The sequence below is a fragment of the Coloeus monedula genome, assembly GCF_965178545.1.
Source record: "Coloeus monedula genome assembly, chromosome: 3".
NCBI classification, from domain to species: domain Eukaryota; kingdom Metazoa; phylum Chordata; class Aves; order Passeriformes; family Corvidae; genus Coloeus; species Coloeus monedula.
This window is the reverse complement of record NC_138783.1, coordinates 38,453,657-38,470,684: the sequence shown is the minus strand read 5'-3', so window position 1 is coordinate 38,470,684 and position 17,028 is coordinate 38,453,657. Positions and strand designations below refer to the sequence as shown.

General features: G+C 46.3%; 1 protein-coding gene across 1 annotated transcript; it reads left to right on the top strand.

Moving 5' to 3' along the window:
• Window positions 1-10,422: 10,422 nt before the first annotated feature.
• On the top strand, window positions 10,423-15,665 carry VSTM5 (V-set and transmembrane domain containing 5; the record flags this gene model as incomplete). The annotated part of the gene is made up of 4 exons (XM_082278666.1): window positions 10,423-10,507; window positions 13,593-13,922; window positions 14,023-14,163; window positions 15,622-15,665. 4 exons carry the CDS (start codon window positions 10,423-10,425, stop codon window positions 15,663-15,665), a joined length of 600 nt encoding a protein of 199 aa, XP_082134792.1.
• Between the last annotated feature and the right edge of the window lie 1,363 nt (window positions 15,666-17,028).

Here is a 17,028-nt window from a genome sequence, read left to right as displayed (position 1 = left end):
CCAGGGGTCAGTTGCAATCCACCCACAATAGCCAGCAGGAACCACACTCACAGTACCTTTCCAAAGTTATTGTGGGAGCTGCTGTGAGTGGAAACACCTGGCGCTGTTGAAAGGAAGATATTTACTAGCATAACCAAAATACCCTGCAGCAGAGCAACTCTCACAGCCAAGTGAGCTGCTGAGGTGAAAACAAGGTGCTGCTCTATGATTTACTTCCAGCATGTGCATGCACAAGGTGAGAAGCTCTGCTGGTGCCACCATGCATTTCTGCAGCAAGCTGAGCAAGGAGCCACAAGACTCTGAATTGTACCAAGGCACCTGCCGTGGCTCAGGAGGAGGTCTGTCAGCCCTGCACTCTAGATACGGCTTTGATGACTCTGCTCCCTGTGGGGATCATTCATCTCTTTTACAACATCCATCCTCAGCAAGGTGGAGATTCTGCTCCTCATCAGAAAAATAGCACATAGCCTTATGTTTTGTGCTAGTGTTAGTGAACACCTGGGCACACTAACCTTCCTATGCACAGCAGTCCTGTTGATATACTTTGTTAAACCAAGACTGGAAATTCTCTCCCATGTCTCGGAGATTGCCATGAAATATTAATTATAATGTGTCTAGAAAAGGGAAAGAAACTGGTTTAAAAATCAAAAGCATTGCCATTGACTATGGTCCCAGGTAGTCACCCACTGGAGTCTTTCACACAGCAGTGATTGAGTGGGAGCATGTGAGGTCGTGCTTAGCCAAGGGAGGCACCAAAGCTATCATTACCTCAGCGCCAGGAGAACAGGGCTCTCGTTAAATCACAGCTGCCGTATGCTGATTCAAGCATACTCCCCTGAGAGATTTAGGGGTGACCTAGTTTGGGGACCTGTCCATCCCACTATGTGGAGCAGGAGCAGACCAAGCTGACATGCTTCACTTGATCCAGGGCACAGACCTGCTGCACGACCCAGATAAGAGTGAAACCCCAATGTCCTCATGCCAAGGTCATCACCCTGCTTCCTGACCATAGAATCATAGAATGTAAGGGGCTTGGAAGGGACCTTAAAGATCATCTAGTTCCAAGCCCCCTGCCATGGGCAGGGATGCCACTTACTAGGTGAGGTTGCTCAGAGCGCCATCCAACCTGGCTTTGAACACTTTCAGGGATTGGGCATCCACAGCTTCTCCAGGCAACTTGCTCCTATGCCTCACCAACCTTTAAGTAAAGAATTTATTATCTAATCTATAAATACCCTCTTTCATTTTAAAACCATTGCCCCTTGTCCTGTCATCTGCTTATATAAAAAGTCCCCTTCCCTCTTTTTTATAAGCCCCCTTAAGGTACTGGAAGGCCACAATGAGGTCTCCCTGGAGCTTTCTCTTCTCCAGGCTGAACAACCCTGTATCTCTCCAACTGTCTCCATAGGAGAGGTGCTCCATCCCGCTGATCATCTTTGTGGCCTCCTCTGGACCCACTCAGTGCATCTTTCCTGTGCTGGGGACCTTAGAGCTGGATGCAGCACTGTGGGTGGGGTCTCACCAGAGCAGAGCAGAGGGGCAGAATTCCCTCCTTCACCCTGCTGGCCACGCTGCTTTTGATGCAGCCCACGATCCACCCCATACAGCAGCTCTGACAGGCAAATGCCTACATCTGGAGATACCTTTTCACTCCACTGTTGTGCTCAACTTCTCCTGCTTTTACCCTGCAGGGACCCAAAGTTTGACATTAAAGCCTTTCTGTGCTAACAGGCTTGGCATGGCTGGCAATAGATCCACAGCTTCCTGAGAGAGCAGCAAAGGACACTGCTGAAGAGTGTCACCACCACCACCGTGTTACCACCCAGCGTCACCACGGAAACTCACAGCAACTTCAAACATGAGAATCTTACTGCTGTCAGGGGTACCTGGCATACTCAGCCATACTTGGCCCTTGCAAAGCTTCCCTAAATTTCATACCACTAAAAGCGCTCCGCTTTGTGTGAAGAGAGGAAAATGGCAAAGACACAATTACTGTAACTCTCATGAATGTTTACCATTTTCCATCCTTATATGACTCTCTCCTCAGAACATCCCCCAGCAAACTTAGAAAGAAAACATTCATCAAAGTTGGACAAAGTTTTGGAAGCAATTAGCTGCAAGTAAAATAAATATAAAAGTAATTCTGTCCTCTACTTAATGCCCAAATGTCTAGTTGTTCCAGTCCAGCAGACCCAAGGTCCCTGAGGTGTTGCTAGCATGGGGGATAATGACCGAGCTCCCATGAAGCCATTCTGTTCATGGGTTACAGCCTCCAGTTCAGTATTCCTCTCTCTTTCTTTCCCCCCATATAAAAAATTCACTTGGGCACTGGAGGACCCCAGTTTACCTCTCCACATGTGGATTTACCTCCTTTGACCCTTAGAAGTATCCATGCCAATGACTCTATACAGTTTCAGTTTTCATTAACTTTTCTCAGCCTAGATAGCTGCTACATAAAGCAGAAAACACCAGCATCTGGGGAGTACTCTGTTGTTGCCTGGGATGGCAAGATGCACTGAGATGCCCTGAGGCTTCCATTGTCTTGCTTTTCTTTGACATTTTTATAGTTCATCTGCAGAGCATCTGAGATGGTATCAGAGTGAAATTTGATTTAAAAAGAAGAACAATGAGAAATCAATGCCATGTACATTAGGTAGATTAACAACTGGCTAACTGACAGGTTGGAAATGTAATTACAAGTAGGAAATTATCATCCAGTATCAGAACCTTTAGGGAGGTTGATTCTTGGCATTGTGCTATGGAACTGCACTCACCAGTGACTGGGTGGGCAATGAGGAGCAGTCCACATCATGTGCTCAGCTGGCCAAACGAGCTGCCGGTCAGTGTGGGCTCATGGACAATCTAATGCAGGTGTCAACAGACAGATCAAGTGTATCCCAGCCTAAAACCAGCTGTTGGCTGTGTTGTCCTCAGGGAAGGTAGGAGGCTATGCACTGCAATGTCGAGATTTAGATGAGATCAACCTTACCCATAGCATGCTCCTGCTACTTTGTCTCTTCTTTTTTCCTCACAGGCAGGGTTTATGTCAACATCCAGTGCCTGGAAGTAAAAACTAGACAAATAAAGATTACAAATGAGGCTCCGCATTTTAAACGTAAAGTCCATTAAATAGAGCAAGTTGGCAAGGACTGAGGTAGATTTATCATCACTGAAAATGCTACAGTGAAAGTGAAAGTTTTTCTGAAAGTTATCCGTCTGTTTTAAGAGGAATCAATTCAGGGTAGCCCCAGGGTATCTGATGTCCAGCCCAGAGCTCAGACTGACAAATCCCAGTGATGTTATTTGTTCCTTACTTCTCCTAGCCCTGCTGGAGATGAGCAATCAGGTACCACTGAGGTAACCACTGACTGCCACTCCTGTCTTAATGCTAACATTGCTCAAAGCCCTGCTTGCCACCCTTGGACTCCAACAATGAGAAGTCAAGACCACAGTGTGATTTGGATTTCTAAATCTAAACTGGCTCCTCCATCAGCAGATTCTCTGTATAATGGACACCAAGCTGTCTGTTCACAGGTGAGGGAAGAAGGTCTCCTCTCGGTGATGGTGCTGCATAACCTCCTCCAACAGCCACCCACCCATCCTGCACTGAAAAATCAAGTTCTCATCTCTGGTGTATTGGGAGCAGTTCCTAAGTCCTCCACACACATAGACTGAGGTGGGGTGTAAGGCCAAAGCTGTAATTGGTGTTGTGATGTCTGTGTGTGGTGCTCCAGGAGGGAAACCACCCTCTGTGCCTGTGCAAGGGTCTGAGCTGTGACTGCCCTGAGTTACCCTCACTTTTTTCCATGGGAGACACCATAATTACACCACCATTGCTCAATCACAGCCATTATTTGAAGGGCCACATGCCTGACATGCTTCAGCAGCTGTTCTGCAGGGCCAGATGGGATTGGTTCTATTCACTTCAGTGCTCTGTATTCTCAGCCGCCTTGCAGGTGCTGTGTCCAGACATGGGAACCAGTATAGACAAGGAGGCTGCCGGCAGTGAGGATCATCAAACCTGGCTCTCTAATGAGACCCTGCGGCAACCCCTGCTCAGTGCTTCAGCAAACCCAGAGTGAGCCTAGTAAGTGGTAGAAAAAAGAGTTCTGGTTTTGGCAGCTCAGACCCCATGAGGACTCAGCTGTGTTGGCAGGGCAGGTCAAAGTAAATACTTTGCACCAAATCTAGGCCAAATGAACTGGAGAGCTGTTCAGGTGATCCACATAGAAGGTGCGGTTGAGACTAAAGTGTGAATATTTAAATGATGCATTTCATCTAGACCAATTTAATCATGCTTAATTATTGCCTTTCTCAATTATTGCTCATGTTTAATTTTACTTGTCGCCCAGTCTGTACATATCAATACTCCTGCATTTTAGGACAGTGATCAAACCAGAGATGAGAGACAGGCTTGAGCAGCTGGGGCATCCCAAGATTTGAGATGAAAAAAGAGTATGCTATTCTGGTAATGGAGAGTAAAGTGGAGAAAAAAGGGGGTAAAAAGAGGGGGAAAAAAGGAAAAAATGGAAGACACAAGAGACCCTTTTGCACTTGCCCCATTTTGATATTGTTTTCATTCTGCACAGAGTGGATAGACATGCCATTCACTTTGCTGAATTCTGAAATTGAAAATATTTGTACTGCTAATGGACAACAGTGAAAAATACCATGGGTCAGCAAAGTTGAACTAGAAACTTGGAAAATGGTCAGATGAATCTTCCATGTGATGAAGGCTCCTCTCGTATGTTCTTTGTATGGTATAACACTAACCAATAGACAATAACTTGGGACATTGATGTGAGGTGAAGGGTTGTATGAACGACTGACCTTCTGGTGTCCAAAGTGGAACATGATTCTCTTTACTTAATTGGAATTGCATAATTATTTGACTTTATTTTTACCACCACAACACAAGTTGAGTTAATCAAGATTGAAGGCAGCCTGGGCTGCAGTGATAATGCACTAGAGGAGTTCACATCCTGAGGGATAAAGGTCAGGCGAAGAATAACATCAGGACCCTGAACTGTAGGAAAAATTTTAGGAAAAAAACTTCCAATCCTTCAAAGAGTTAGTCAATAGGACCCCCATGGAAAACTGCCCACAGGAGCAAGGGAGCAGAAGAGAGCTGGGAGATCTTAAAGGACGTTTTTCATAGAGCATAAGAGCTCTCAATCCCCAGGTATAAGAAAACAGGAAAGGATGGCAAGAAGCCAGCATGGTTGAGTCGAGACCTGCTAGAGAAGCTAAAGGGCATGAAGGAAATGCACAGGCAGTGGAGCAGGAACAGGTATCCTGGGAAGAGTACAGGGAGATAGGGTAAAGATCGGGTGATGAATGCCAAGGAGCAGTTGGAACTGTAGTGAAAGGAAAAGGGGTAATGGTTTTAAACTGGAAGAGAGTCGATTTGGATTAGATATAAGGAAGAAAATTTTTACAGTGAGGGTGGTGAATTACTGGAACAGGCTTCTCAGAGAGGCAGGATAAAGACCACCTCAGAGACTCAAGAAAGTGAGGAATTCTTTTCTCTGCTTTGACATAAACTTCCTCAAAAAAAAGCAACTTTGTGCTTTGGTTTCCCATTGAAAGAACATGAGGATATTCCACTCTCTGTGAATACAGAAGGAGGATGTATTGTCTTGGAAGGTATTTACTGCCACAACAGCACCCCAATGGGAGAATGCCAGCCATCCCTGGTCAAAGGTGTGCCTTGAGCACCTCCTATTTGATAAAAGCTGTTTCCAAATGTCTCCCTTCTACTAAGCATCTGTGTGTTCTCAGATAAACATTTCTGCATCATCATTTGATTTTTTCCCCTATTTCCCTAACCTGAAAACCCACAGACCAAACCCACAAGGAGACTCAGGCAGTCTAGATAGCTTAAAAAGTGGAGGAATGCTGACAGACCAAAACTGCCCATTGTCATTCCTCTTACAGCTATTGATTGATTTGAGCTAAGAAAGGGGCTTTTTGTATTGTGCCTCTGCTGAAAAAATAAAAGGCAAAAAGAAACCATTGACATGCAAAGGGCAGATTTGACCAGGTTCTACTTCAGATGCTGAAAAATCCTTTTTCATCTCATACAAATGGAAGGAATGTTTTTACACAGCAAGACCTCACAAACAAATGTTCTTCTCACTTCCAGAAGACCAGAATAAGCTAAGCCTCTTTCACATGACTAACCTCATGTGAAAGAGGAGGGGCCAGCAGGATATTACCTATTTTTCAACTATGCCTGTGCCAGGTGCACATTTCTTTGCTGCTTTGGAAGCCTACAGCTCTCTCCTGCTCTCTGCCAGCTGTTTCCCAGCTCACTGCATCATCAACCAAAAGCATCTCAAGGCAATGAGCAGCCTTTGCAGCCCGTCTGACCAGGCGGATGCAATGCCCTGCATTCACTGTTAACATTTCTTTGCTGAGTTTTCTCCTATGGGTTCTTGCAGGATAAAATTACCTCTAAAGGGCTATCTGAGGTCTGTAATCTCTTTGAATATTTAACTCTGGTGGTTTTTTCTTTTCTTCAGCAAAAGACAAGGTCAAGCACTTTATCAAGTCCAAAAAAGACATCAACACAAAAGGGTGAGGGGGAAAAAAAAGGCAAACCCTCTGTATAAAGCACTTCCATGTACTCATGCAGTACATTAGAGCGCAAAAGGAGCTTTCTGGCTCCTATCTGGCTGTTGTTGCAATCGTTAATGTGGTTTTGTTCCATTATTAATGGCACCAGAAAGAGAAATCAGGCCCTCCAGACAAACTTGAGAGACTGTCATCTCACATCTGGCAATGAGAAGAAAGGAAAAAAACATTTTAAATAATGGAAATAAGCAAAGGGGAGGCAAAGGAATACTTAAAATACTGAGCATATAGCAATAAAATCTGCAGGTGCCTACAGCAGAGTAGGAATGGCAAACTAAAGGTCTTTTACAGACCTTGTAAGTCATTCCCAGAGTCTGGTAGTTTAAGGCCACTTTGTAATTAAACAAAGACAACCTAATTTTTTACAGGGTGTATTATATTGCTTGATACATTTATGTTTCCTAGAATTGCTGTTTGACAAGCAGAGAAAAATAAAACCAGAAGAGTAGCATTAATGGATGACAAATCTACAACCTGAAGTGGCATATCATTAGCCTCTTCTGAATGTGGTTGGATGGGATTTTAATAAGAAACTTTCGTAGGAAAATACATCATGAATATGCCAAGGTAAGCAAAATTAGGAGTTACACTCCAACCTGGCTTTTCTGTAAAGTTACCCTGAGTTAGCTACCAAATCCTGCAGAAGACCCAGGCAGGGTGCATCCCTTCACTTACCTGGCAGAAAGAGTTCCCCTGCTGAAGCCTTGCACTGATGCCCAAGCACCAAAGCCCAGGATCCACCAGCTTGTCCACAGCATCCTCTTCAAACTCCAGCCTAACAGCAGGAGATATCTGCTGAAGCTCATCCCCCCTTGCCTTTGGGGTGCTGGGAGGCAGGAAGGTACTGGGGGGACTCAGAGGGGTCAAGCATCAAGGTTAAATTCAATTAGATTGGTTGCTAATCAATAATCCAGCCATCATCAGTACCAGAGGAAATGACCTCAGGTTATGCCAGAGGATATTACTAAAAATTGCTTCTCTGAGGGCTGTCAAACACTGGAACAGGCTGCCCAGGGAAGTGGTGGAGTCACCTTCCAGAGGTATTTAAAACACATGTAGATATGGTGCTTATGGACATGGTTTAGTGGTGGACTTGGCAGTGCTGGATTCATGGTTGGCTTGATGATCTCTTCCAGCTGAAATGATTCCATGATTCCTTGAAGTCAAGTGCTTCTCTCTGTAGTCTTGTTGATGGGGCTGTACCCCACGGCCCCAGCACCAGCCCCCATGGTGCAGCTCGCTACAGCCACACTCCTCCACAGGCCTCAGGCAAGAAGCCTGCCCTGAAAATTGCCCCTGCCCTCTGCTGCTCCTCTGCCTTGCCAAGAGCCCCCACCCTGCCCAGCGCTCACCCAGCCCTGCCATTAAACACCCTGATGCATTTCTGCTTAAGAGAAACCTCCTCCCTTCCACAGGAGATGTTTGCAGCACAGAAGGAGGAAGCATTGCTTCCAAGGGGCTCTTAGGGAGAGAGCAACCAGCCAGCTTTCAAATAAATATGGTTTATAATAGCTCAATTAAATGCTTTCTTAATGCTGAGCACTTTGTGATATGTACTTCTTGAGGTGCAGTTTATATTGAAAAAAACCCAACCTCTAGAAATTTTATAATTTTCCCTTTAAAAGGAAGGAATTCAAAAGTTCTTTTCTGTTGATTTTTGATGCTGAACACAAACACAGGACTTCTTTTTGTCACAGGACTGAATGTTTGACCTATTGGATCAAAACTGCTGAAATTTGAGAGGAGCTCCAAGCCTGGATTTCAATTTCATTACTAACATCTCTCTTTCCAATAGAGTGCATTTACTCAATGCAACCAGTATGACACATTTAAAATATGAAAGGTTTAATTAATTTTATATGAGAATATAGCTATATGTTGGGCTGCCAGAATAGGTCACTGGGCCAGAAGCTCAAAAATAATTTAAGTAAAGGCTGAAAGAAATAAAAAGGAAAATGACATAAAAGTCACAACACCATGAGACCTTCTTTAATGCTTTGAGGAATAAAACTGCCATGAAGTGATGGGATCAGGAAGAAACTTTGTCTGATGGAATCTCTCCCAGGGGAAGCGCTACACACTTTTTCATGCAATTACATTTTCAGCAGGGACACCCAGGCACAATGTTGTCCTGATGCAGCAGAGGGGATTTGGCAAAGCACAGGAGCAGCTCAGATAGATGAGGTGGAAGGGAAGCACTTCATGGCCTGCCTCTGCAGCGATCTGTACGAAAGTACAAACACACTTTCAGACAACCCCAGAGCCATGGCAGGCGACAAAACCTACGTGGGATCAAACATTTGGGCAGTATGTCCTCACTGACCTCTCTTCCCCTGCCCCTTCATCTGACTATCATCACTGAAGCTTCAAAAGATGCACCAGAGGTTGGGGAAGCTGGGGATGTTTTTGCACTTGAACAAAATCTGGGCCCTGGAGCCCATGCAGATTGCACTGCCTCTTGTCAACGCCTGCCTTAAGTCCTAGAAGTCCCCTCTGAGATGTGCATGAAAGAAGCTGTAATGCCATATAGAGCATGGCACCACATGAGAGCATCACCCTTGGTTGGAAAGCCCCAGCAGGAGCAGATCCCCTGCAGCTGACCCTGCACAAGCCTCACTCCTGCTCAGCCCCCCTGCCCAGAGCTGTGCTTCATTCAGCCACCCAGACCCCCGTGGAACCCCCCTGTTCTCCTCACAGCCAGCCAGTATGTAAGGAAACCCACATAATTCCATACAGTGCAGCGGGAGAGTGGCTGCTCAGTGCAGGTGGCTCTGGCAGATCCCAGCTGTCCCTCATTGCCTGGGTGATTGCCCTTTCCTCCCACTCACCCTGAGAAGCCTGTGGTGACCAGAACACTGAAATGCCTCTCTTTAATCCACACTCTGCTAAAGAAAACCTGAGGAGAGGGCAACACAAGAAAGAGAATGGAAAATCTGCAAAAGGGCTCATCTGGTGCGTAACTCTTTCCCTGGTCAGAGGGGCAGCTCTCCTGGGAGTGTATATGGCTTCTGGTAGCCATACAAAAGGATGCCTCTGTGCAAGGATGGATTTTCAGGATTGGGAGACTCATGTTTTCTAATCATGTTTCCTGCTATCTCATACTGTCCAGTGCTATCTGAAAGAAGTACAAGCATTGCTGGGGACCTCCTCTGGACGACAATAGAAGGGAGAGAGGAGCACCTAGTGCATGTGTTGGGTACAGTGGGATGGGAACCGGGTTCATTTTCCAGCGTGGTCATCTGAGATGATATCTGGGGATACAGAGATGCTGCTGTCCAACCCTCCTCCCTATCCCCCTTCTCACCTGCAACATCACCAGAATTCTTGGAGCAAAAAAAGTCAGTTTTAACACCCCGAAGTGAAATTTCCCTTGCCAAATCACAATTAAAACCAGCCTCCTCGGCCAGATGTCCCGATCCAGGGCTCGGCTCCCGGCTCCAGGCTCCGGCCGGGCATCGGCAGGGCCGGGCAGAGCTGCGCGGCTCCGCGGCCGCCCATCGCGCTCATTTCCCGGCTGGGCGATGGCCGGCGGCCGGGCAGCGCCTTGCCTTCCTCAGCCAATTGCATCTCCAGCGCGGATCGGAGGATCGCGGGGTGTGAGGCGGGGGAGCGCCCGGGGGCCGCTGCGGGGGGAAGCTGGGAGCAGCCCCGGCGCCGCGGCGGGAGCGGGAGGAGGAGGAGGGAGAGAAGCGAGGGAGAGGCCTGGGGCAGGCAGCCCCCGGGGTCGGGCCGCTCCGGCCGGCCCAGCCACTTAAATGCAACCCCTGGGGCATCGGCTTCCCGCTGATGAGACCGCTGCAGGGCTGTCGAGGCCGGGGCGTCGTCGTGGGGACCGTCACCCTCTGCCTGGCCGCCGGGTGGGCTCTGCAGAGTAAGTGTCCGACTTCGTCCCTGTCTCCCCCGCTCCCTCCCCCGGACCTGTCCACCTGCTGCTCGCCGAGATGCCCCAGCTCAGCCCCAGCGCCCGGCATCTGCGGGGCGGTGCGGAGCGCCCGCCGACCCCCGCCCGCGGCCAGAGCTCTGCCCAGCCCGTCCGCAACCGGGACGCCCGGGAGCTGCTGGGGAGGGGAAGGGAACGGGACATACCGAGGCTCAGGCAGGGATCGCTGTTCTCTGAGGGCTGCACATGGTCTGGGGAGGTTCGTCCCCGCTCCTGCTGCTCGGAGGGAGCGGGGGAGCCGAGCGGGACCCGCGCGGCCGCGGGGGGAGGGCCCCACGCCCCGGCCGCACGCCCGCTCCCGGCGGGGGCGGCCCCAGCAGCCGCCGTTCCCCCGCTGCTTTTCCAGCGACCATGGGGACAAGGCGTGGAGGGGAAAACGACCCCGGTTAATCAGCCCCAGGGGCGTCGGGGAATGCTGGGTGCACGCTGGGAAACGCGGCGGTGAAGAGGGAAGGTGCGTTCCAACCCAGCACCCCACGGGGGGTGAGTGGGGATGCGGTAGCACGCACAGGGCAGTCCGGTCCTCTCCCTGAGTGGGCTGAAGGAGGATTCTGTCAAACCTACCCTCGCCTGGGGCCTGGGGTGGCAGTGCCACCAGTGAGTTTGGTTTGGTCACACCACTCCACCAACAAAAGCGACGCACAAGCAGGACACCAAAGGGTGGAGAAACAGTCCCCAGGGTTTCAGAGGCCCATCTTAGAGCTGTCCCCCTAGTTTAGAGCTCCTGTGTGGAGGCGCCTCGCTGCCAGCCTTTTTTTTCCCAGCTCACTGCCCAGCACACTGCAGGCCCGGCTGCGTTGCCACGGCCAGGTCTGGTACACAGAGCCGCACTTCCCACTTTGACTCTTGGCCAGGCAAACACTTTGGAGTAGAGCAGCATGCCAGGACAGCAAACTCAGTGTGCTCTGAGCAGCCCCGGTACCCTCTTCTCCTGGGTGGGTGTTCGGCTGGGTGTGAAGGGGCTGGTTTTGCAAGCAGCAGAGCGTAGGGGCCTTGCGTAGGGCGCTGCCAGTGGGTGTGATATTTGCTCTCCAGCCTGGTGCAGCTCTGTTGGATTAGACCAGTTCAGGTGATCTAGGCACACTGCCTACTAAAAATATTTTTGAATGGTTAGATACTGCACTGCCTTTTTTAGCTTTGCATGCCAATAAGGACAGAACATGTTTGCAAATCATTTAATGGAAAGATTTAAATTCTCTTTTTGTTACATTTACCTTGCAATCACGTATTAAAAACAAAGCCTCTATAAAAACATGAAAGGGTCACTGAGGGGAGACACTCAGCTCCTGTCTGGTCAGAAACAGTGGGAAAGGCCTTTAAATAAACACATGGAGCAGAAAACAATTGGAACAATTTGCAGCGATTACCAGAGGTTCCCGGCTGTTCTGTTTCTGTAGCTGGCACAAACCTCGTTTTCACAGCTCTGGTTAGTCTCTCCTGCACACAGGCTGAACAGCAGACCACAGCTCAGCTGAGGATGCACTGAGCTGCCTGGAAAGCCTGATGTTCCTGCAGGGGGACTGGGCAGCATGAGTATGACAATGCTTATGAAGGGGGAAACCCAAGAATGTTATCTTGAAAAAAAGCCTAAATCCTATTTTGTCCCATTGATGAGGGCCTGGGAATTGAAGTGGCTTCTTGAGATCTCCTCCCTTACCCTGACCAGCAGAGTTAGTGAATTCTGCTACAGATCTCAAATACAGTGAAGTCAGGTTGTAATTCACCCATCTCTTCCATTTTTGGTGGCTGTGGGTTTTGGCTATGGAGGGTTCTTATTTTAAGATTTTTTAAAAATAATTTATTTCCCTTGGTGATTTTTTTTCTTTGCCTTTCTTAATCATTCTTATCCCTGAAGGCTCTGCAGAACCTCCAGGATCATCCCCAGGTGTCCTGTTTTGCACTCGTGCAGTGTAGCTGAGGGTCTCGTTCTCGTTCCCCCACTGGGTTACAGACATTTGCAGGTCAGCATTACTTTTTCGTTTTGCTCTTGCAGTCTGGCTGTTCCTGCAGTAAGGGAGTAGAGCAGGTGAGCTCTACTCAAGACAAACTAGGAAAAGGCATTCAGCCTTACTCTGTGCTTTATTTGCCTTTAGTCTGCTTTGATTTTTGTGGGTAGATAACAGGATTTCAGTCTTTAGCCAAGGGTCTCAAACAAGCCACTAATAAAAAGGAAAAATGCATGCCAGTTAAAACTCCAATGTTGGTGTTCATCCAAATCTTCGTGCACAAACACCCACATGCGAGCAGAAACTACCGCAGTTACACATTAAACTAAGCCGTCGGTTCAGTTTCACAGTGTTATGAACAGCTCCGTAATCACATCAGGAGGAAGTAGGTGAGAATTAAATATTCTTTTATATGCATTTTTGCCCAGATATCATCAGGAACATGAAGTCCCTGGCTTCTCATGAAACTGCATACCTTTGGTAACGTGATTTATCTGTGCCGGCTTATAACCAGCCGCCTTTAAGAAGCTGATGTCCCTAATGTTGATTACGCATCCTGAAAACACGAAAAAGTCCTTGCCAAGACTTCACATACTTATGCCTACTACAGTTCTTGCTTTTGGGGGATGGTAGTTGATGAATATGACAGGTTACCTTAGACATGGTGACTAAACTTTCCATTTAAATGCAGAATTTTTAAAGAAAGCCAGTTACTGATGAACACAAGAACATTGCTCAGTTTTCAGAAAATGTTATGCTTACCCAAAAAGACCTTTCCAAAGTCCCTTTCTGTTTGGGCATTAAAACACTGAAACACATGCAAGTATGCTTCCACTATGGTGGAAGCACTTTTGCTATCACCAATTAAAAATGTATATTTAGTCTTCAAGTATGTATGTTACTTTTATGGAAAGCAGAAAGAAAAAGGTATTGCGAAGCATAGTTTATCCTCTCTTAAAACAGACCACTGAGATAGGTAGGATGAATCACCAGGACCCAGAGGTTCCAACCTGCCCTGGATAGTTGGTGCAGTATCACCTCCAGACTCATCACCCTCCTTTGTCTTTCAGCTCCTGGAGGAGTATCCTTACTTGTCCCACAACCCAACATCAATGCAACAGTGGCACAAAACATCCTCCTCTCAGTTGAATACTCTTGCCGAGGCGTGGCCACCATTGAGTGGAAGCATGTGTCAAGCTGGGGCACCACCAGCATTGTTGAGTGGAGAAGTGGGAATCACGTCAACATATCCACAGCCTACAACGACAGAGTGACTACTTTTGAAAATGGCTCTATACAGCTTCGGAATGTGGGCATGAGAGATGCTGGCTACTATTTTGTCACTGTAACAGAGGAGCATGGAACCAACGCCTACGGCACCATCATAGTCAATGTTTACGGTACAAATGAGTTGGGACTTCATGGCTTTACCCTGTGTTTAAGCATCAATCTTCTTGTAATCAATTTTATAATATTTGTTTTTTTCCATGTTTCCTACAGAGATTATCTATGAAGATTTGCATTTTGTAGCAGTTCTCTTTGCATTTCTCGCTGCAGTATCTGCCATTCTAATCTGCTTCATGTGGCTGTGTAATAAATCTCTGCATCTATTTCAGAAGAAGACAACACACAAACTAACAGGTATTTCTCTAAAAATGTAGTCAGGGTACAGGGTTTTCAAGCCTGAAATTTGAGCCTAAAATTTCTACCATAAAGGTGCTAAACAGGGCTACTAAGAAACAAGACAAAAGGGCTCAGATCAGTTATCCTGTTCTAACTCCTTACTAGCTGAGCCAACTGAATGACAGGTGTTTAACTCAGAACGATCCACAGGACATCTACCTTATATGTTTTACATTAGAAATAATAAAACACTTCCCAACATTGCTGATTGCAAAACTTGGGGAGAAAAGGCCGGACCTGCAATAACCCCCGATCAGAGGGCAGGAGATAAAGTCAAGAGCATTAGCAACTTTTCAGAGTTCACATCAGCAGGGTGTATCCTAGGGGAAAATACCCAAATTACCCTTGGGAGTGGCCCCACCTCAGTTCATGGAGGATTGCATCTCCTTCTCCTCTCAAATCCCCTATTCATCTGTCCTCACTTTTGATCCAGTTGTAGACTCCAGCAAACACTGAGTAACATCAAAACCTGATACCAAAGACAACAGTCATGAAAAGCAGGTCAAGGAACACAAGGGCTACACTGAAGGGACATATTAGAAAAGAAATTTCCAAGCCACAACCAGGGACATTTGGCCTAGGCAGAAAGACAAGGTGCATGCTACACGCCTGGGATCAAGCTTTGAAATGGGAGGTTTCCTTCACCACTTCAAAATATTTCAGGTGTTTACCTCCCTTCTTTGTAAGTGCAGATCCACTCATGGTTTCTTGCCCTCTAGATAAAAGGTCTGTATTTCTTCTATAATAAGTGTTACATTACAACAAGCAGTCTAGCTATCAGTATTTTACTAGACCAACACAGATACTCAAGTATCCTAAGATTCATGGCCCAGACTTCGTGTCAGCCCTGCAAAAACCTGATAGAAGAAGAAATTAACCTGGCTTGAGCTGCCTCTTCCTTTCTGTCGCTCACCTACAGCTCTTAAGGGCTGATGCTGTTTTCACGGTGCATACACCACTCACAAGCTTTAGTAGATACTGAAAACTTTCCTGTCACGCTGGAATACACAAGATTTTGTTCAGATAAAGCCTCTTCCTCCAGCTGAAGCCAATCTTCCCACAGAGCTGAATTGAATATACATACACATATATGGCAGAGGTCAGGAAAACCACACTTCTAGAAACTTGCCACGTGATCTCCCAGGAAATGGTCCAAAGCAGAGACCTAATTTTTGCCCTATGGACTTAGTTTTTGTAGTGCCTTTGGCCTCGTTCTGCAAGAAACTGTTGTCACTTTAAAGACTGTGTAGTTAAATATTTTGAAAATATGTATTTAAAACCTAATTTTAGATGAGCAAGCTTGAGCTAATATTAAAAAGTTAAAAATGTCTTGGCTGTTAACACATCACAGTTAATTTTGGAATGTTGACCTTCCAATCCATTTGCCTATCAATAACAATATCCTTTTATTTACAGCGAGTACAACGGAAGAGATTGAACTGGAAACCATTGAGTGCTAGCCAAGGACTGTATCATAACAAAAATAACAATTCTACCTCAGGAGAAAGTACTAGCCAAGAAAGCAAGAACAAACATAGAAGGTAAAATTTTGTGACTACTGCAGAAACATCCTGACTTGCAAAGTAATTAAATCAGCAGTGTCTGATGGAGCTGTTTTGACCTGTTAAATTTTTGGTTCTGCTAGACAAGGTCAGAGTAAAAAAGCATATGCTTTCATGCTGAGCATGAACACATTTTTGTGGCTAGCTAATAAAATCTACAGCCTCTTACTACTCTTAAAAACAACCAACCAACCAAGCCTCTAAGATCAACCCATAAAGGAAATTATCATGGTCGAAGGACACCTGTATTTTGGATACAGCAAGTCTCCTATTACGGAGTGGTCATTAGCATCCATCAACATAATAAATTAAATATCTAATTACAGTATTACTTTAAAAAATTAATTGCAAGCATTGAATTCTGTTTATTGCACCTGTGCTGCTACTTTTGGGTGTAAGGAACTTCCTGAAGCTCTGAAGACAAACTGCAATTTTTCATGAGGCAAAACTGAAGAAGGAATGCTGAGCTGGTCAAAGTTCTCCCACTTGTGTTTCCAATTGTTTACACTGCCCGGGGATGGATGTTAACACACATTTTATGACATTACTAGAGCAGGTGGGTATACAAGGAACAGTGCAGGCACTAAAGAGGACGCTGTCTATAAAGATTAGAGGGGTCAGATAAAACACGGACACACAACACCAGTGGGGTGGCAAAGTACTAAACAGTTTTCTTGTGAAAGATGTCAAGTCCTTTACAAACTTAGCCCAGTGATGAACTGAGAAGAAAAGTTAAAACAGCATTACTTTGAAATACAGTATTTACAAATACAGTTCTAAAATTGCTCTGTTGAGAAGCCACCTTTGCTTCCCTATGTTGTAAGAAAACTTGAAGTGATCCAACTAATGTTTTCTTGAATCTGTGTATTGCATGTATTTCAATTCTTCACCTGCAGATCTGTTGGGTGGAGTAACATTCGTGTTTGTCAGTGAGAAAGCAGTAAACTGGCTGCGTTCCAAATTATTGTTTTGCTTTTGTAATGGAATTTTGCAGTGTGAAATAAACTTTGAACCTGGAAGACACCATGGTCTAGTCTGCACCTGTAGATCACCACGTGGCTGTTAGAGTCAAACTGCTGCTACTACCTTACACTTCATCTCACTTGTTTGCAAAAACCTTTTACAGGACAGGCTGACAGAGCTTTCCCTCTGGTCAGGGACTGGGATGCTCAGGTGCAGAGGTACTATGGGCTCCATTTGGAAAAACGTTCAGATAATTTCCCACCGAGTGTGTAACGATGCAGGCAGGTGCCAAACAAGT